Source organism: Sorex araneus, chromosome X (assembly GCF_027595985.1).
Source record: "Sorex araneus isolate mSorAra2 chromosome X, mSorAra2.pri, whole genome shotgun sequence".
Classification (NCBI taxonomy): Eukaryota; Metazoa; Chordata; class Mammalia; order Eulipotyphla; family Soricidae; genus Sorex; species Sorex araneus.
In genome coordinates, this window is record NC_073313.1 from 35,204,706 (window position 1) to 35,226,812 (window position 22,107).

At 37.6% G+C, this 22,107-nt stretch overlaps 1 protein-coding gene across 1 annotated transcript; it reads left to right on the forward strand.

Moving 5' to 3' along the window:
• The first annotated feature begins 5,211 nt into the window (after positions 1 to 5,211).
• On the forward strand, positions 5,212 to 20,680 carry LOC101543047 (E3 ubiquitin-protein ligase RLIM-like). Its single transcript, XM_004612452.2, has 3 exons — positions 5,212 to 5,431; positions 7,014 to 7,142; positions 19,062 to 20,680. The coding sequence occupies exons 1-3, from the start codon at positions 5,212 to 5,214 to the stop codon at positions 20,678 to 20,680; spliced, it is 1,968 nt and encodes a 655-aa protein (XP_004612509.2).
• The last annotated feature ends 1,427 nt before the right edge of the window (positions 20,681 to 22,107 follow it).

Here is a 22,107-nt window from a genome sequence, read left to right on the forward strand (position 1 = left end):
CGCCCGCCGAGCGCCCGTAGCTGCTATTCTACTGGCATGCGGGGCGGTGATTGACGTGGCCGCGGCTCAACCGTGGCACAGCCTTGAACTTGGGTGGCAGTTTATTCTGTGGTGCCTGCTCCTTGGGGCAGCGCCATTAACGACGGCGACGGCAGGGCCTCGCAGTGAGGATGGCGGGTCCTAAGGGGAAATTTTTGGATGGAAGTGACTAGCTGAAGAGAACAAACGTGAGTCGAAAGCCGCCCTCCCTCCGGACAATATTCTGACAGCTCATGAGGATTGGTTACGCACCCTCGCGCCGCCCTCTACGGTTTGGAAGGGCCTCGAAACACGTAATGACCAGGAAGATGCTTTTGATGATATTTATTTGAAACGCTTTTATACATCTAAAAGGATGCTAATACGACTAATCAGGAAAATGAGGAAAGGTTGAAGTATAAATGACTAGGGTTTCCCGTCTCTTCCCTCCCTCCCCCCTCCTCGCCTGCCCCTTTCATATCACGTGATTTTATGATTTTTTTTTTTTTGCATTTTGAGTCACACCAGCGATGCTCAGGGTTCACACCTGGCTCTGCACTCAGGAATGACTCCTGGTGGTGCCCAGGGGACCATATGGTATGCCGGGGATGGAAACCAGGTTGGCTGCATGCAATGCAAAGGCCCTCTCTACTGTGCTATCCCTCCGCCCCCAGAAAGGGTAAGCTTCCAGGTCCCGGGATAGAGCGTTTGGGGCGGTATCTATTCCGGGCACTATCTGGTCCCCCAAGCCTAGTAAGTTGCAGCCCTGGAGGCCACCCTGGTGGCCCTGGTAGTGTAGGGCTTGAGAAGCATCGCATCCTCCACCCTCACATGAACCACTGGCCTGTTGGGCAGAGAATCGCAGTTCTCGGAGACCCGGGCCGTCTGAGCTTGGGGGGTCCCAAACCAAAGTGTTAGATACTGGGCAAGAGACAGCTCAAGTGGCTGAGTGCACGTTCCGCGTGCGGGGACACACATTATAGATCACCACTTGGTATCTAACCCCAGGAACTTTCCAAGGAGAGAGATGGCACTGCGCTCAGAGATCATTCCTAGCAGTGCTGGGGGTGGCCACGTGCAAGGCAAGCACCCTACAGGCTATACTACAGCTCCAGCCCTTATTACTTGACGCATCTTTTGTCATGTGATAGAGTTGTAGGGCAGTTGACTAATGTTACGCTGTTAGGATTGTGTTTGGAAGTATAAACACCGCTTGGTAATTTCATGTTTTTGCCTAAATTTTTCTTATGTGAGGCTAATGTGCCGCATTGAAATAAATAGCTATTTCTTTCAAACATTGAAATAAATAGCTATTTATTTAAAACAAATTGATTTGTTTTAAAAGTCTGACGATTAGGGGCCGGAGCAATAGCGCAGTGGGTAGGGCGTTTGCCTTGCACTCGGCCGACCCGGGTTCGATCCCCGGCATCCCATATGGTACCCCAAGCACTGCCAGGAGTAATTCCTGAGTGCAGAGCCAGGAGTAACCCCTGAGCATCGCTAGGTGTGACCCAAAAAGCAAAAAATAAAAATAAAAAATAAAAGTCTGACGGTTACACTTACAGTTACTCAGGCCTCCTTTACATATTGCAAACCGTACACTGAGCACATGCAGCAGATGAAAAATACACCTTTTTTCTTCTCACCCTCAAAGTGGTAAATCTGATCATCTTCATTTAAAAACTAAAATATAACAGACGTTAAGAAAATGATTTGTAACTTCGTAATTACTAGTAACATGCTCTATCTTTTGGCTTATTGGTAATATATTCTACAACCCCTTTCTGAAATTTAATTAAAATATTTTCCTGGTTTAAAATGTTATAAAATTAAAATATGTTGTGATTATATGTTCATAAATTTGTGAAACAAAATGACACTGAGATTATCCATCTTAAACATCTTACAAATTATTACGGCAACTCAGTGCTAATCTTCAGTTATTCAGTGTAAAAATTTTAATTTAGCAAGCTAAAATTAAAAGTTGCACATATCCACTATCTCACAACTTTTAATGAATTTGCTTCAACCTGGGTATAAATTATTAGCTCAATATTTTAATTGCATCAGTATAATGCTTCCAAATACATTAAATAGGAATAATGCTTGGGAAAATTAATTGTGATGCTTGGTAACTGATATTAAAAATAAGACTTTAAAGTAGTAATGTCTAGTACTACTAAGGTTGTAGAAACTCAATTAATGAGATGAAGTATATTCTCATAGAGGAAATTTCAAAATTTAAATAAAATATATCTAATACTAATATCCAGAAACTGCACTTAAGTTGTTAGCTATTAATCTAATCAAACATATATAAACTTTTTCAATATACCATGCATGCACAAAAGCATATACCTACTTGTACTAATTAACTTTTACTAAACTTAGGCATCCTGAAAGTCCCAATTGGGAGCTAATTGGTCATATAACATTGTCTCCCTCTTTATTAAGATATTAATAAATATACTTAAATTCCCACTAGAACCATTGTGTCTTTTAATAGAAATCAAATATTCAGTTGTACCTTAGGATATTTTCTCTGAGAATTAATTGAGGAGCATTTAATCATGGTATAAGAATACATTGTATAAGTTATGAAGCAGATACAAAATAGGGAAACTTTGAAAGATACTATAGTACAGAGAAGTAGGAAGTTAATTTAACATAATTAATATTATATGCCAAAAGCATTTAATTCACAATCAAATAAAATGATTATTTGTTTTTTTATCTAAGTAATACTACTTCAGTGCCTAATACTTATAAATAAACAAAGGGTTAACAGAACAAATTCTTCTTTTATATTTTCTGAGATAAAACCCAAGGAAAAACAAACTAACTATATGACCATGTTGTGTTTACTGAGTGGGCAATAGCAAGTAATATTGTATAGAATTTTATTGCAAGTTATTTTTACAACTTATGAGGTCTGACCATATCACTTTCCTATTGCAGCTTCTAACTTAAGTAACAGAAAACACTCACAAGCTTACATTTAAAAACTAAAATTCAGGAGCGAGAGAGCGAAAGAGCAAGAGAGCCAGATAGAGATACAGAGAAAGAAACAGAAACAGACACAGAGAGATAGTAAATGCAATGAGCAAGGAGTTTGCCTTACAGATAGCCAACACAGGCTCAATAAATGGCATTCCATGTGATCCCCTGAGCCCTGCCAGGAGTGATCCCTGAGCACTGCCACATGTGGATCCCCAAACAAAAATAAATTAAATTAAAAACAAATACATTATTTTAGAACACAATTTTCTCAGGTATATGGATTGTTCTCTGACTCTGTTTTCCTTTCTCTTTATGTTGACTTTCTCATTTATAAGTATGTAAAATAGCCACAGGTATTGCTAGGTTTACAGCCAAATAATGTGGCAACCGTAGTGAAAAATAATTTCTCATTTATAGTAATTCCAGCTAACGTCTTAATCCTTAGTTGTACATATTGTCACATGCTCCTTGTTAAACCAGTTATCATAATCACTAATTTGAGATAGGCTTATTGGATATGGCTGTATGTTGGGCCTTTTCCTTTAGTCATGACAATGAATTTGGCTATACCTAAACCATCTTAGCTATGCCTAAGATTAGACAAAGAATTTCTCCTCCTGGAGAATTGCAATGGTACTATCACATGTATATTAGGTAGAGACTTAATAGGCAAATACAAAGCCTAGTGTTGTAAAAATAAATTAATTTCTATCCTTTTTCTTACAGAAAAAATTAATATTCAATCCAGTTATATTCTGTGTCAATTATTCTTTGTGGAACCAATTTCACAACACTCCGATCCCCAAACCAGGTATGTGGTTACTCAAATAATACAAGGCCTTCAAGTCTTTTACACTTGTCTGCAATAGTCTCTTTGTCAATACATGCTAAACTGTTATATTCCATCACTAAAAATTCATGATAAAATTTAAAATTTAAATATTCAGATTTAGATGAAGTAAATTTGTGGAACATTTACAACTCTCATTAAATAATAATTACAGCTTTATTTATTTATTTATTTACATTTATTTATTTCAATACATTTATTTATTTAATTACATTAAATAAATAATTACAGCTCTTTGTATTTGTACTTATACAATATCTGTCATTTATAATATATCCAATTTAGTTTCCTTGTGAAGTTTCCCTCATCAGAATTGTGAATAATTTGGAAGTACAGATTAATACATCATTTGATATATCTCTCTCTAGATCAGTAATAGGTTTATTTATGTTGGAAAAATTAGTTATTAAATAAACCATATTGAATAATGTCACAAATTCACCAGTTAAATCTCATCTTTAAGTAAAAAACTTGAATGAAGGAATCCAAAAATCCCTGAAGTTTGTACTCATTATAGTAGGTGAATTAAATATTATGGACCTTTTAAAATAATGTCTGTGGTACTTTGAATAGTTTTGTTTTAAAAATACATTTGTTAAAAGGGAGAATAAAAAAGAAACCAGATGAAGGAATTCTCTGGGCAAACAAAAAGTGTGATACAATTTTATTTCATTTTATTTTTTAAAAGTAGCTTGAGTACATAAGTTGAAGCCACCCAAAAGAAAACTTTATTCAACAGAATTTTATTCAATTAGTTGAATAAAGATATTCAAGTAGCTCCCTGATGAATTATCAAAAATGATGATGTTTTATTGCCTTTGATTTGAGAAATGTATGAGCATAAAGAAAGATGTATACCTGAGCAATTGAAAATGAGAATTACTATGTAACTAGGATGACTTTGCCATGGCACTTTGAAGAAATGTAATACAACTAGATGCATTGGGGGTTTTAATTTAATGTATAAATGACTATACTATACTAGAACCTGCAAAAGCCTGCAAAAATTCAAGAATAGGCTCAGGAGGGTAAAATAAGATGAAGGACAGTGCCTGATATACCAATAGGCCCTTGGCCAAACTTACTGCTTCTAAAGGGACTTCAGTCTGACTTCACTCTGATCCCTACTTGGTACCAATGGAGGCCTGGAGACATAGTGGGTGACTAGGCAACGGAATAGAAACTTTAAGTAGGGTCTCAACCACTGATTCACTATATGCAGCTCAACTTTGGTGTAGGATACAGTGGTGCATGAAAAATAACACTTTAAGTAGAAAGTAAACTAGAATCTAGTTACTATACTTAAATATGCCATAAACATTACTTTTTAATTATTAATCAAGATGGAAAACTTAAATTTTGAAGATGAAGATGTTTTCCAGTGCCAGTACAACAATCAGACTCAAGAAGACTTTGACAGATTTGTGTATCACCTGAGTGAAGAAGATTACAAGCTTTTGAGAGACAATAATTTACTAGGCAACCCAGGTGAATATACAGAAGAAGAGTTACTGAGAAGACTTCAATGGATTAAAAAGGTGCAAAATGAAGATGAAAATGCAGGTATGTTTTACTTTGGGGGGCAAGATGGATAGTGGATTTTAAAATTTATAATTTTATAATAGCAAACGGTAAAGATCATATAGTTTTGCCTAAAACAAATTTGGTTAAGTAACTATTAAGCAGCTATTCAATTAAAAAGAATTTTCTTTTTCTTTTTTTTAACAATAGAATGGCTTATTTACTTATTTATTTATTTATTTATTTAAATTTATTCTTTTATTGAATCACCAGGTGGAAAGTTACAAAGCTTTCAGGTTTAAGTCCCAGTTATACAATGCTCGAACACCCATCCCTTCACCAGTGCACATATTCCACCACCAAGAATCACAGTTTACCTCCCCCACCCTCCCACCTCCCCAGCCCCTCACCCCACCTGTGTAACTGATAAATTTCACTTTACTTTCACTTTATTTTGATTACATTCAATATTTCAACAACAACAAAAAAACCTCACTATTATTATTTGGAGTTTCTCCCCCCTAAAGTCGGACCTGCTGAAAAGGAAGCATTTGATAATTTGTTTTTCATTGCTGAGAATGAAGATATATGAGGTCAAGCAGCCACACTAGCAGCCGCACAGTTTGGACTTCTGTATTTTAGTATTTTAGTAACTAAGTCCAGAGAAATATCTGCCAGAAATTGCATCATTGCAAGCTTGTTCCTCTCAGCTACTTTATATTTCACATATGAGTGCAACCTTTCTATGTCTGTCTCTTTCTTTCTGACTCATTTCACTCAACATGTTGAGGTTGGAGAGATAGTACAGCAGGTAAGGTGCTTGCCTTGCATGCAACTGACTTGGGTTCAGTCCCTGGCATCTTGTATGGTCCTACAGCTTATCAGGAGTAAACCCTGAGCACCACTGTGTGTGGCCTCTAAATCTAAATAAATAAATAAATAAAATGAAATAATTTGCATTTTGTTGGTTTACTCTTTTCCCCAAAACTTTTAATAGAAATTTTTTTCCCTCTACTTATGTTTCTTGTTATTACTTTGGTATTATCAGGTTATCTTAACTGAATAACCAGGAGTAACCCCTAAGCATCGCCGAGCATAACCCAAAAAGCAATAACAATAATAACAATAATAAATTGACATAATCCTGGCGCTAGTAAAAAGTGGGTAGGACATTTGCCTTGCGCAGCTGACCCAGGTTCAATTCTTCTGTCCCTCTTGGAGAGCCCGGCCAGCTACCAAGAGTATCTCGCCCACATGGCAGAGCCTGGCAAGCTACCTGGGGCGTATTCAATATGCCAAAAACAGGGACAAGAAGTCTTATAACGGAGACGTTACTGGCGCCCACTAGAGCAAATTTGCATTTACATGATCATTGGTTACAAATATTTCAGTAATATCTCAGTAAAAGATTAAGAATAAAATGCAAATATATTTCAGTTTGTCAGAGGACAAGATAAATATAATAGCGTAGAAAATGTGCCACACTTTAGAAAGAGATTATATAGATGCATTAACTAACTCCAATTTTAAAAGAATTGGCATTTACTTGATCTTTGATGAGAATCTTAAGGTGTTTTCCTTACCGTATTCACATTCAGTTGTTTTCTCTCTTATTTCTATTAAGGTTCTATGGTTAACAAGGCTATTAATTATAATTCTGAGCAGATATTTTCACAACCTCACCCCAACACCACAGAGCCTGCTTCTTTCATCCAACATGTTCCAAACTCCACCCTCTTGGCGCACCAACCTGGTAAGCTCAGTTTTGTAGACCAACTCTCCATGTCTACTGTCTCTGGCTATTAGTTGCTCCCTTACTATGAATATTTATTTTTATTTAATTTCTCTTATTTTTATTAAGGTTCTATGGTTAACAAGGCTATTAGTTATAATTCTGAGCAGATATTTTCACAACTTTACCCCACTACCACAGAGCCTGCTTCTTTCATCCAACATGTTCCAAACTCAACCCTCCTGGCGCACCAACCTGGTAAGCTCACTTTTGTAGACCAACTCTCCATGTCTACTGTCTCTGGATATTAGTTGCTCCATTACTATGCATATGTATTTTGATTTAATTTTTTAGATATTTTGATTTTTAAAATTTTTTATTAGAGAATCCTTGTGATGTACAGTTACAAAGTTATGAACTTTTGTGTTTGCATTTCACTCATACAGTGATCATTTACTCATCCTTCCACAAGTGCCTATTCACCTACAATAATGATCCCAGTATCCCTCTCACCACCCCCATCCCATCCCTCACGACCCCACCCTGCCTCTGCGGCAGGGCATTCCCTTTTGTTCTCTCTCTCTCCTTTTGGGTGTCATAGTTTTCAATAGAGGTATTGAGTGGTCTTCATGTTCAGTCTATAGTCTACTTTCAGTTCGCATCTTCCAACCCAAATTGGTCCTCCCAACATCCTCTACTTGGTGTTCCCTTCTCTATCTGTGCTGCCTTTTTCCCCAGAATGTAAGGCCAGTTTCCAAGCTGTGGGGCAGACCTCCTGGTCCTTATCTCTACTACTCTTGGGTGTTAGCCTCCCACTCTGTTATTTTATATTCCGCAGATGACTGCAATCTTTTTATGTCTGTCTCTCTCTTTCTGACTCATTTCACTTAACATGATACTTTCCATGTTGATCCACTTATATGCAAAGTTCATGACTTCATCTTTTCTAACAGCTGCATAGTATCCCATTGTGTAGACGTACCAAAGTTTCTTTAACCAGTCATCCATTTCTGGGCACTCAGGTTTTATCCAGATTTGGGCTATTGTAAACAGTGCTGCAATGAACATACAAATGCAGATGTCATTTCTACGATACCTTTTTCCTTCTCTGAGATATATTCCCAGGAGTGGTATTGCTGGGTCAAATGGGAGCTCAATTTCTAATTTTTTGAGAATTGTCCATATTGTTTTCCAAAAGGGCTGAATCAGTCAGCATTCCCACTAGCAGTGAAGGAGAGTCCCTTTTGCTCCACATCCGCACCAACACCGGTTGCTTTTGTTCTTTTGGATGTGGACCAGTCTCTGTGATGTGAAATTATATATCACTGTTGTTTTGATCTGCATCTCCCTGATTATTAGTGATGTAGAGCATTTTCTCATGTGCCTCTGAGCCATTCGGATTTATTCTTTGAGAAAATTTCTGTTCATTTCCATCCCTCATTTTTTGACGTGCTTGGAATTTTCCTCCTTGTAGAGTTCAACCAGTGCCTTGTATATCCTTGATATCAACCCCTTATCAGATGGCTATATGGTTAATAGCCTGTCTCATTCTGCAGACTGTCTTTGTAGTTTGGTCACTGTTTCTTTTGAGGTGCAGAAGCTTCTTAGTTTATGGTAGTCTCATTTGTTTATCTCTGTGTTCACTTGCTTGGCCAGTGGTGTGTCATCTTTGAAAATACCATTAGCTTCAATGCTGTGGAGGGTTTTGCCAACCTTGTCATCCATGTACCTTATGGATCCTGGTCTGATGTTGAGATCTTTAATCCACTGTGACCTGACTTTTGTACATGGTGTTAGATAGATATCTGAGCCCAATTTTTGACATGTAGCTGTCCAGTTTTGCCAGCACCATCTGTTGAAAAGGCTTTCCTTGCTCCAATTCACAATTTTTGCTCCCTTATCAAAGATTAGATATCATATATTTGAGGGTGCGTGTCAGGATATTAAACCTTGTTCCATTGGTCTGTGGCTCTGCCTGTGTTCCAGTACCATGCAGTTTTAATTATTACAGCTTTCTAGTAGAGATTGAGGTTGGGGAAGGTGATTCCTCCCATATTCTTTTTCCCAAGAGTTGCTTTATCTATTCGTGGAGGCTTATTGTTCCATGTGAATTGCAGGAGTGTTCGCTCCATTTCTTTGAAGAATGTCATGGGTATCCTTATAGGGATCGTGTTGGATGTGTAAGGTGCTTTGGGGAGCATTGCCATTTTGACAATGTTAATTCTCCCAATCCATGAGCATGGGATATCTTTCCTTTTCCTCGTGTCCTTCATTATTTCTTGAAGTAGAGTTTTATAGTTTTCTTTGTACAAGTCCTTTACCTCCTTTATTAAGCTGATTCTGAGATACTTGATTTTCTGAGGCACGATTGTGAACGGGATTGTTTTTTTCATGTCACTTTCTTCTCTCTCGTTATTTGCATATAGGAAAGTCATGGACTTTTGGGTATTTTGATTTTATAGCCTGCAACTTTACTATACAAGTCTATTGTTTTTAAGAGTTTCTTGGTCGAGGTTGTAGTGTTCTCTAAGTATAGTATCATATCATCTGCAAATAGTGAGAACTTGATTTCTTTCTTTCCTGCCTGAATGCCCTTAATACCTTTTTCTTGCCTAACTGCTATTGCAAGTACTTCCAGTACTATATTGAAGAGAGAGTGGGCATCCTTTTCTTGTCCCTGATCTTAGATGGAAGGCTCTTAGTATTTCCCCATTGAGGATAATGCTTGCCATAGGCTTGTAGTAGATGGCTTTGACTATATTGACGAAAGTCCCTTCTATACCCATTTTGGCGAGAGTTTTCATCATAAATGCGTGCTAGATGTTGTCAAATGCTTTCTCTGAATCTATTGATCTGATCATATGGTTCTTATCCTTTCTTTTGTTGATATGATGGATTATGTTGATTGATTTCGAAATGTTAAACCTACCTTGCATTCCTGGGATGAATTCCACTTGGTCATGGTGCATGATCTTTTTGATGAGTTGTTGAATTCTGTTTGCTAATATTTTGTTGAGAATCTTTGCATCCGTTTTCATCAGGGATATTAGCCTGTAGTTTTATTTTTTTGTGGTGTTTTTTTTTTTTGCTTTTGGTATTAGGGAGATGTGAGCCTCATAGAAACTGTTTGGGAGGGTTTCTGTTTCTTCAATTTCCTGGAAAAGCTTGAGAAGAACTGGCAATAGGCCCTCTTTAAATGTTTGAAAGAATTCTCTAATGAATCTATCTGTACCTGGACTTTTGTTTCTGGGGAGACTTTTGATCACAGTTTCAATTTCCTTGATAGTAATGGGTCTATTCAGGTATTCCAAATCATCTTGGTTCAGCCATGGGAGGTTATAGGAATCTAGGAATTTATCCATTTCTTCTAAATTTTCTTGTTTCTTGGTAAGACTTTTGAAGTAGTCTCTGATGATCTTTCGAATTTCTTTGGTTTTTGTTGTGATGTCCCCCTTTTCATTTCTGATTTGGTTTATTCGACTTCTCTCTCTCTTTTGAGTCTTGCTAGTGGTTTATCAATTCTGTTTATTTTCTTAAAAAAGCAGCTCTTGGTTTCATTGATCTTTCAGATTGCTTTTTTGATTTGCATGTCATTGATTTCTGCTCTAAGTTTTATTATTTCTCTCCTTCTGCCTGGTTTGGGCTCTTTTTGTTGGTCCTTTTCTAAGGTCTTGAGCTGTAAGGTCAGGTTTTTTATGTGGGCCCTTTCTTTCTTCCTGAGATTATGCTTGCAGAGCTATAAATTTTCCCCTTAACACAGCTTTAGCTGTGTCCCACAGGTTCTGGTAGCTCATGTCTTCATTCTTATTTACTCTATCTACTAAAACTGTGCTAGTATTTTAATTCATTACACATTTAATTCATTACACATTACACATTTAATATTACATTTAATTCATTAGTGTCTGAACCACAGATGAAAGAAAAGTCTCTTGGCATTCTTCCCACTGTAGAACACATAGTTGTGTAAATCACGAATGCTGAAACTAGACTTCATCCATAAATTTTAATTTTTATAATAGAATTAGTTTACTCATTACATATGAACTTAAAATTTTACTGTCTCATAAATATAGACGGCACATTTTAAAAAATATTAATTCTAAAAATGTGAAATATGCTTAAAGTCCCATAGCATTTAAGTTACTGCTTTTATTTGGGGACAAAATTTCAAAGTACTACTTTTTTTAAATGAAAGCAAGCACTTATTTTTGTAAGGTAGAGGAGGCAGGTGAAGGATGACAGACACAGTTGAGATAAAGTTTTTACTAAAGTAAGAGAGAGAGCAGCGAAGATCCTCCAAGTACAGAAATAGGGGGTCCACAGTGGTAGTGGTGGGTGGGGTGAGGTGTCAGTACCAACACTGTCTTTGTTTACCTTTGTTTTTCAATTTCTGATTCCTACTTTTCCCATTCCCACCCACACTCCTCCTGAATATCTGGAAGAGACTAAGGTCCTAACCATAGGTCTAGGTCACGGTCATGGGTTGCCATGGTAACTGCAAACTGTCAGGGTGCCTGCTGGTAGACATTTTAAATTTTTTTAATATATATATGTATATTTTGTTGAATCACTGTGAGATACCGTTACAAAGCATTCATGATTAAGTTTCAGTCATAAAATGATCAAACACTCATCCCTCCATCAGTGCACCACCAATGTCCCTGTATCCCTCCCACCACCACCACCCCATTGCACCCCTTTATTCTGTGGCATCACTTTCCTTCTTACTCTATCTACTTTTGGGCATCATAGTTTGCAATACAGATACTGAAAGGCCATCATGTTTGGTCCTTAGTCTGCTTTCAGCATGTACATCCCATCCCGAACAATCTCTCCAACCATCATTGACTTAGTGGTCCCTTCTACATCCAAACTGCCTTCTCCCCTAGCACATTATATAAGCTTCCAAACCATGGAACAACCCTCCTGGTCCTTGTCTCTACTTTCCTTGGGTGTTAGTTGCATATTATGTTATTTTATATTCCACAAATGAGTGCAGACATTCTATGTCTGTCCCTCTGTATCTGACTCATTTTGCTCAGCATGATACTCTCCATATTCAGTCATTTATAAGCAAATTTCATGTCTTCATTCTTCCTAATGGCTGAGTAGTATTTCACTGTGTAGATATACCAACATGTCTTTAAACAGTTGTCTGTTCTCAGGCACTTAGGTTGTTTCCAGATTCTAGCTATTATGAACAGTGCTGCAATAAACAAACAAGTGCAGAGGTCCTTTTTATTGTACTTTTTCGCATCAATGGAATATATTCCCATATTCCCAGCAATGATATTACAATGTCATATGGAAGCTCAATTTCTAGTTTTATGAGGGATGTCCATATTGTTTTCCAAAATGGCAGGATCAGTAGCCATTTCCACGAACAATGAATGAGGGTCCCTTTCTCCCCACATCCGCACCATCACTGGTTGTTCTTGTTCTTTTTGATTGTTGTGTGTGTGCCAGTTTCTTTGTGTGCCAGTTTCTGTGGTGTAAGATTATATCTTATTGTTGTTTTGATTTGCATTTCCCTGATGATTAATGATCTAGAGCATTTTTTCATGTGCCATTTGTATTTTTCTTTTTTTTGCTTTTTTGGTCACACCCGGCAATACACAGGGGTTACTCCTGGCTCTGCATTCAGAAATTATCCCTGGCAGTGCTCACGGGACTATATGGAATGCTGGGAATCGAACCTGGGTTGGCAGAGTGCAAGACAAACGCCCTACCCTTTACCCACTGTGCTATTACTCCAGCCCCTGTATTTTTTTTTTATTTGAGGAAGTTTCTGTTCATTTCTTCTCCCTGTTTTTGATGGACTTGAAGGATTTTTTTTTTTTTTGCTTTTTGGGTCACACCTGGCAATGCACAGGAGTCATTCCTGGCTCATGCACTCAGGAATTATCCCTGGTGGTGCTCAAGGGACCATATGGGATGCTGAGATTCGAACCCGGGTCGGCCGCGTGCAAGGCAAATGCCCTACCCGCTGTGCTATCACTCCAGCCCCGAAGAATTTTTTTCTTGCAAAGTTCTACTGGTGTCTTATATATCCTGATTAATAACCCCCTATCTGATGATATTGCATAAATAATTTTTCTTATTATATAGTCTCTTGGTACTTCGGTCACTGTTTCTTTTAGGTGCAGAAGCTTCTTAGTACAATGCAGTCCCATTTGTTTATGTTAGTTTCCACTTGCTTGGTCACTGGTGCTTTATCCTAAAAGATGCCTTTAGCTTCAATATAATGCAGGGTTTTGCCTACATTTTCTTCCATATACCTTTTGGATTCAGGTTTGATATTGAGGTCTTTTATGCACTTTGATCTGACTTTCATGCTTCGTATTAGACAAATGTCTAGATCATTTTTTTGCACGTAGCTGTCCAGTTTTCTCTGCATCACTTGTTGAAGAGGTTTTCCTTGCTCCACTTTGCATTTCTTGCTCCTTTATCAAAGATTAAGTGATCATATACTTGAAAGTCTGTATTAGAATATTCAACTCTTTTCCATTGGCCTGCAGGTCTGTTTCTATTCCAATATCACACTGTTGTAATTACTACTGCTTTGTAGTAGAGTTTGAAGTTGGGGAAGGTGATACCACCCATCTTCTTTTTCCAAAGGATTGCTTTAGCTATTCATGGGGGAGTTACTGCTTCATATGAATTTCAGGTGTGTTTTGTATATCTCTTTGAAGAATACCACAGGTATCTTTATAGGGACCACATTCAATCTGCATAATGCTTTTGGTATGCAGGGAATATGTCTCCATTTCCTAATGTCCTCTTTTATTTCTTGAAGTAGTGTTTTTTAGCTTCCTTTGTTTTTTTAATTTATTCTTTTATTGAATCACCAGGTGGAAAGTTACAAAGCTATCTGGTTTAAGTCTCAGTTATACAATACTCGAACACCCATCCCTTCACCAGTGCACATATTCCACCACCAAGAATCACAGTATACCTCCCCCCCAGGTCCCTCCCCACTTCCTCAGCCCCCCACCCCACCTGTGTAATTGAAAAATTTCACTTTACTTTCATTATTTCAATATTCAATATTTCAACAAAAAACTCATTATTATTGGTTGGAGTTTCTCTCCCCTAAAGTCGGATCTGCTGAAAAGGAAGAATTTGATCATTTGTTTTCCATTGCTGAAAATTAAGAGATATGAGGTCAAGCAGCTGCACTAGCAGCCGCACAGTTTTGAATTTCTATATTTTAGTAACTAAGTCCAGAGAAATATCTGCCAGAAATTGCATCATTGCAAGCTTGTACCTCTCAACTACTTTATATTCCACATATGAGTGCAATCTTTTTATGTCTGTCTCTTTCTTTCTGACTCATTTCACTCAACATGATACTTTCCGTGTTGATTCACTTATATGCAAATTTCATGACTTCATGTATAGATGTACAAGAGTTTCTTTAACCATTCATCTGTTTTTGGGCACTCTGTTTTTTTCCAGATTTGGGCTATTGTAAACAGTGCTGCAATGAACATAGAAACGTAGATGTCATTTCTACTATACCTTTTTGCCTCTTCGGGATATATTCCCAGGAGTGATATTGTTGGGTCAAATGGAAGCTCAATTTCTAATTTTTTGAGAATCGTCCATATTGTTTTCCAAAAGGGCTGAACGAGTCGGCATTCCACCAGCAGTGAAGGAGAGTCCCTTTCTTCCCACATCCACGCCAACAGCAGTTGCTTTTGTTTTTTGGGATGTGAGCCAGTCTCTGTGTTGTGAAATGATATCTCGTTGTTTTGATCTGCATCTCCCTGATAATTAGTGATGTTGAACATTTTTTCATGTGCCTCTCAGCCATTCGTATTTCTTCTTTGGGAAAGTTTCTGTTCATTTCATCACCCCGTTTTTTGATCTGATAGGCAGTTTTTTTCTTGTGGAGTTCAACCAGTGCATTGTATATCCTTGATATCAACCCTTTATTGGATGGGTACTGCGTAAATATCCTTTCCCATTCTGTAGATTGTCTTTGTATTTTGGTCACTGTTTCTTTTGAGGTGCAGAAGCTTCTTAGTTTGAGATAGCCCCATTTATTTATCTCTGTTTTCACTTGCTTGGCCATTTGTGTCAGCTTTGAAGATACCATTGGCTTCAATGTCGTGGAGAGTTTTGCCGACCTTGTCTTCAATGTACCTTAGGAATTCTGATCTGATTTTGATGTCTTTAATCCATTTTTATCTGACTTTTGTACATGGTGATAGGTGGAGGTCTAAGCCCATTTTTTGCATGTAGCTGTCCAGTTTTGCCAGCACCATTTGTTGAAGAGGCTTTCTTTGCTCCACTTCACATTTCTTGCTCCCTTATCAAAGATTAGATGATCATATATTTGGGGGTGTGTTTCAGAGTATCCAACCCTGTTTCATTGGTCTGCAGCTCTGCCTTTGTTCCAGTACCATGCTGTTTTAATTACTACTGCTTTGTAGTAGAGTTTGAAGTTGGGGAGGGTGATTCCTCCCATTTTTTTTTCCCAAGAATTGCTTTAGCAATTCGTGGGGGCTTATTTTTCCATATGAATTTCAGGAGCGCTTGCTCCATTTCTTTGAAGAATGTCAAGGGTATCCCTATAGGGATTGCATTGAATGTGCACAATGCTTTGGGGAGTATTGCCATTTTGACAATATTAATTCTTCCAATCCATGAGCAGGGGATGTCTTTCCATTTCCTCATGTCCTCTTTTATTCCCTGAAGTAGCGTTTTGTAGTTTTCATTATACAAGTCCTTTAACTCCTTAGTTAAGCTGATTCCGAGGTACTTGATTTTTTGAGGCACAATTGTGAACGGGATTGCTTTTATCATGTCGCTTTCTTCTCTCTCATTATTTGCATATAGGAAAGCCATGGACTTTTGGGTATTGATTTTATAGCCTGCAACTTTACTATACAAATCTATTGTTTCTAGTAGTTTCTTGGTAGAGGTTTTAGGGTTCTCTAAGTATAGTATCATATCATCTGCAAATAGTGAGAGCTTGACTTCTTCTTTCCTACCTGAATGCCCTTAATATAGTTAAAGCCGTTTATCACAAGCTTATGGCAAGCATCATCCTAAATGCGGAAAAACTAAGAGCCTTCTCTCTAACAACAGTGACGAGACAAGGATGCCCACTCTATCCACTTCTGTTCAATATAGTATTGGAAGGACATGCAGTAGCGATTAGCTTTCTTTGTATAGGTCCTTCACCTCTTTAGTCAAGATGATTCCAAGGTACTTGATTATCTGATGCACTATTGTGAATGGGATTTTATGTCTTAAATCTCTCTCTCTTCTCTTCAATTATTTATATATAGGAAAACCATAAACTTTTGGGTATTGATTTTGTAAACTGCCACTTTATTATACAAACCTATTCTTTCTAGAAACGTTTTAGTAGAGTCTGTAGGATTTTCCAAGTATAGTATGATGTCATCTGCAAATAATGATAGCTTGAGATATTTCTTTCCTATCTAGATTCCCTTGATATCATTTTTTCTTGCCTAACTGCTATGACAAGTACTTCCAGTACTATACCGAATAGAAGTGGTGGAAGTGGGCAACCTTGTCTTGTCCCTGATATTAGAGGGAAAGCTCTTAGTTTTTCCCCATTGAGAATAATGCGTATTGTAGATGGCTTTGACTATATTGAGGAAAGTTCTTTTGACTTCCATTTTGCTGAAAGCTTTATCATAAATGGGTTCTGTATCTTATCAAATGCCTTCTCTGCATCTATTGACATGATCATATGATTTTATTTTTACTTTTATTGATAACTACATATTATGTTCATTGAGTTGCGAGTGTTGAACCATCCTTGCATCCCTACGAATATCTCAGCAATTATGTCTTTGCCATTTGCTTCTTTTTTAAAAAAAATTTATTGAATCACCGTGTGGAAAGTTACAAAGTTCTCAGTTATACAATATTCAAACACCCGTCCCTTCACCAGTGCCCATATTCCACCACCAAAAACCCCAGTATACCCCCACCCCGCCCCCCCAACTGTATAACTGATGAATTTCACTTCATTTTCTCTTTACCTTGATTATGTTCCATATTTCAACACAAAACTCACTATTGTTGTTGGAGTTTCCCCCCAAGAAAGACAGCCCTACTACCAAGGAAGCATTTGATAATTAGTTTTCCATTGCTGAGAATGAAGAGATATGTAGCCCCACTGCTCCAAGTACATAACTCTTTTTACCCCCTTTTTCCTTTTCCTTTTTTTCCCCACATCCCCCTTCCCGCGCCTCATAGTATGGTGGATGCCATGCCGTGTTTCTCCCTGAAAATGGGAAACAACCGGGAAAGAGGGATATTTCCTCTTCTTAGCTGGCGTGGGGCTGTTGCACAGTCCAGAGAAGTGGCTACTACTTTAATAACCTTCAATATTTCAACAAAAATTCACTGTTATTATTTGGAGATTCCCACCAAGTCAGACCTGTTAAAAAGGAACTGTTTCACATTGCTGACAATTATAGATGTTAACCACGTCCATGCGGTTTTGGATTTCTGTATAAAGTCCAGGGAAAATTCTGCCAGAAATTGCATAGCTCAACTCACAGTTCCAGTGCATTGCTGTAAGAAGTCTCTGGAATCAAAGTCTTTAGGCACAGAGGGTCCATTTCACTCTCAGCAGCTCTGAATTTATCTGGGCCGAGGGCGTGCCGGTTACACCCACTTCCTATGATTCCCTAGGAGCCCCAAGTGTAAAAATTGTATACCTCTGGGTTAGGAGTCTTAGAAGATGGATCCTGCCATTTGGATGCTGCTGCCGCCGCCATTTTCCATGCAGGAAGACAGGATGGGGAGGAAAGATCCACCCCCGGGCAGTACGGAGTTGTAGCCCAGTTCACAGTCCCAGTGCATTGCTATTAGAAGCTGCGCTGGATGCCCAAATGTGTTAGGTCTCTGGAATCAAAGTCTTTAGGCACAGAGGGTCCGCCATTTGTTTCTTCATCAGGGTTTTCTTCCTGTCCCTCTGGGATGCCAATGATTCTTATATTATTCCTCTTGGCTCCATACCAATTTTCTTTTTATATCTGTTAGTTTATTTTGAAGCTCTTTTCCATTTTCTGCTCTTGTCTGGAGATTCTCTGCACCTCATCTTGGAGATTACTGATTCTGTCCTCAGCAGCTGTTACTCTGCTGTGGAGACCTTCCACTGAGTTTTTTATTTTACCTACCAAGTTTTTTAGGTCTGTCATTTCTGCTTCAATTTTCGTTTGCATTTTCCTAATTTCTGCTCTCATATCCTTTTGTATTTTATCAAAAGTACATTCCATTGCTTCGTTGAGCTCCTTATGCATCTTTAACAGCTCCATTCTAAATTCCTTATCTGAGAGGTTAAATAGTTTATTATTAGTCTCTGGTTCATCTGGGCTAGCGACTTTACTCACTAAGTTTGATGACTTTCTGCATTGTTTTTACCATTGTGACCTTTTTGTTTTGTAGCTTATTCCTGTGTGTTGCTGTATGCTTTGACCACTGAAGTTGTGATGTCTTTGTGGGTTATGGATAGGTAAATAAATGTGAGGCCTGGGGGTTAACTAATACCTCAAATGAAGAATATAGATGAAAAAACTTCTCTTGGATGCTGTCATATGCGTGCAGTTTTGGGGTTAGGGATTTTAAAGATATGCCATGAGGAGGGGATCTTGGGGCAATGCTGGGATCCAAACACCTGGTTTGAGAAGTAAGATCAGTGCATTTACGGTGATAGCTGGGAGGGCAGTTCCTGGGTAGATGCTGGGAGGCAAAGCTTCCCTTTGGGTGAGGACTTGGGGTTCCAGCTGGGGGATGGGTGTCACTGGCTGCCAGAGTCCACACACACCTGGTTTGAGAAGTTAGATTGGTGCATTGGGGGCAATGACTGCGTAAAGGTACTATTATATGATGGCTCTAACTATGGTAGTTACTTTCCTTCCCCCCCCCACCAACTTTTATTAACAGACGCAGAAGTCTCTTCAGTTGGTGAATGTTGTAGTGCCTCTGTGTTACCATGGCTTAATTATTCTAAAGAAATTGAAAACATGAAAAATGAAGAGAGAGCAAACATATTTTGGGGAGAAGACTCACTAGAGCCTAGTCCAAACAGTAATGGTTTTAGAGTTAGTAGGAGAATACATTTTAATGCACATGAGAATCCAGATCAAGAAATAGAATATGCTTCATCCACAAGACTTCAGAGTGAAGAAAAATTGGAAGACAGCCAAAGACAAATGCAAATTTTAGCACTTGAATCAATATCTTCAAGGTCATCTACATCAGAACAAGGTACAACTAAAGTATTAACAGAAGTCACATCTACCAGAGGTCTGAGAAGAGCAAGAAGCAGAAGCCCAGAATATCGGAGAATCAGATCAAGAATTGAAAATAGGTCAGATAGAAGTAGAATAAATGAACGTTTAGAAAGTTTTCATTATCAGTTAACAGGATTTCCTGTGCATACTCTGGAAGATGAAGATGAGGATGATACTTTTTTTACAACTCAGCAAGAAGAAACATTGAGACAAGAAACTACTGCACTTGAATCTCAAAATGGGGGTCTTTTAGCAAGTTCTGAAACAACAAATGCCATTCAAGGCAGCAATTCTCCAGATAAAAACAGCAGTGAGGAGTTCAGGACATTGCCACAGGCATACCCAACAATACTCTATGATTCAGAATTAGAAGTTGATCCTCCAGCATCTTCTCCAAAAGACAGTTTAGCTAATATAAGTCAATTAACATCTGAAAGACAAGTCAACAATGCCATTTTAGAAAGTGAAATCATTCAGGATACTTTGTCTCCTTTTGAGCAGGCAGCAGCACAATCTTTCAATGAATATTCCTTTAATAGTTTACTAACTTCTCTTATGTATAATCCATCTGTTCTAAATGAAAGCACAGTAAATCATACAAGCACAGTGTGTACAAATAACCTAGTGGATGATGATGAAGTAGGTACTAGCATGTTATCACCAAGTCAATCTACAGAAAGAACAGAATTATCAAATATATTTACTACTTCTGGTTTGAGTAATAGCAGTACTACTGAAGAAAATCAGGCCTATAACTTCTATTCAAATACCACACCAGTTTCTAATTTCAACTTTGATTATGAGCCCAGTTATAGTTTTTCTAGTATTCCAATGGCCAATTCTAACAATGACGATTCAAACAATCATTCACTAATGTTTGAGGGAAATGGAAACAGCTTAACACCATTATCACCAGGCACATTAAATGAGGTCCTGCATGGAAGACCAATGAGCCCAATGTTTGATGACAGTGATTCTTGGTCCTCCCTTAATCTGGATGAGTTTTTTCTATTAGATGATGATGATGATGATGAGTACCAATCTACAGGACTCACTAAGGCACAGATTGACAACTTGGCTATAAGACCGTTTGGTGAATTGGATGCATTAAAAAGCTGTTGTGTATGCATTACAGAGTTCACAGAAGGCAATAAAATCTGCATACTACCATGTTTACATGAATATCATCTCCATTGCATCAATCGCTGGCTGTTACAGAATATTACCTGTCCTATTTGTCGCAGGAATGTATTAGACATTGATGAATAATAAAATTATGATTGAGAGCTTAATTCCAGGTAGTTATGGTGATAGACAAATTGTCACCTAATTTATATCTATGTCTAGAATATTAAATACAGTTGAAGCTAATCTAAATCATAAGGAACAGAGTCATCAATTCATCAGAGAAAATTCCTGGACTTATCCCAATTTCTATTCCAAAATTACAGTTGTGTGAGCTGTTATAACGACAGACAAATGCTTATTCAACCTCTGGAATAATATTTAAATGTAGTTTAATCTAAACTACAGTGAACTGAGTCACCAGTTCATCAGAGACAATTCTTGGATGCTTCCCAATTTCTGTTTCAGATTTCAGCTATGTGAGATGTTATAGTGATAGACAAATCGTCCCCTGCTTTATGTCCACCTCTCAAATAACATTTAAATATTAATTAATGTTAATCTAATAACAAGATGAACAGAGTCATCCAATTCTCAAAGAAGATTATTGGATTTTTCTCAATTTCTGTTTCATATTAAAAGGAAATACTAAGAATCTGAAAGGAATCATCAATTACTAAAAGAATTATTGTACTCCCTCTAGTTTCTGTGAAAAATAACTAGAAATACTAACAATACCTATAAAATCATTAGTGTCTGAGTTACTTATTTCACTTTTCTCAATTTCTATGACAGAACTATAAGAAATACTATATGGAGAGAAACACTGTTTCCTTAAAGTACTACTGTACTTTCCAGTTTTTGTACTGTTTAAAATTGTTCTTTACAATATTTAATAGGATGAATTAAAAAGTTTAACAATAGTTTCCTGTTTTTCTGACAATAAAAGTTATTTTAACACCATAGTGAGTCACTGAATTTCAATTGAACCTTAGAAGGTACACTAGGTTGTAATGTTCCTGATTCTGTGGATCTACAATAATCAATACAACAATTTCCCTAGGTGTCTTCTTGTCATATAAATCTTAGATATATCCCTGTCCCATTTTGAATGCACTGGCAAAGAAATAGAAACATAACCAAAGTAACTAAGCAATTTAAGAACTTACTGAAGTTGGAATTATGCATAGTATAAAAAAGCAAGGGGCTAGAAAATCTCCAATTTAAACAACACCTAACATAATCAACAGAACTAGGAACTAAGGAGGACAAGGAGATGGAGTTGAGGGGATCATGGGGAAATAGTGGAGTACACTTGACACATTGGTGACAGTATATCAAGACTATAATGAAATATAAAACAATCATTTCAAAAATATTCTAAAAATGCCTCAATAAAACTTTGATTAAAAATAAATTACTAGGGGCTGGAGTGATAGCACAGTGGGTATGGCATATGCCTTGCATGTGGCCAACCTGGATTCGACTCCAAGCATCCCATATGGTCCCCAAAGCACCATCAGGAGTAATTCCTGAGTGCAGAGCCAGGAGTAACCCCTGAGCATTGCCAG

Bases quoted from the DNA above. Each gene is read 5' to 3' on its own strand.
- LOC101543047 (XM_004612452.2), top strand. From the start codon at position 5,212: ATGGAAAACTTAAATTTTGAAGATGAAGATGTTTTCCAGTGCCAGTAC. The intron at 5,432-7,013 runs GTATGTTTTACT...ATTTCTATTAAG, and splicing joins AAATGAAGATGAAAATGCAG to GTTCTATGGTTAACAAGGCT. The intron at 7,143-19,061 runs GTAAGCTCAGTT...TTTTATTAACAG, and splicing joins CCTCTTGGCGCACCAACCTG to ACGCAGAAGTCTCTTCAGTT.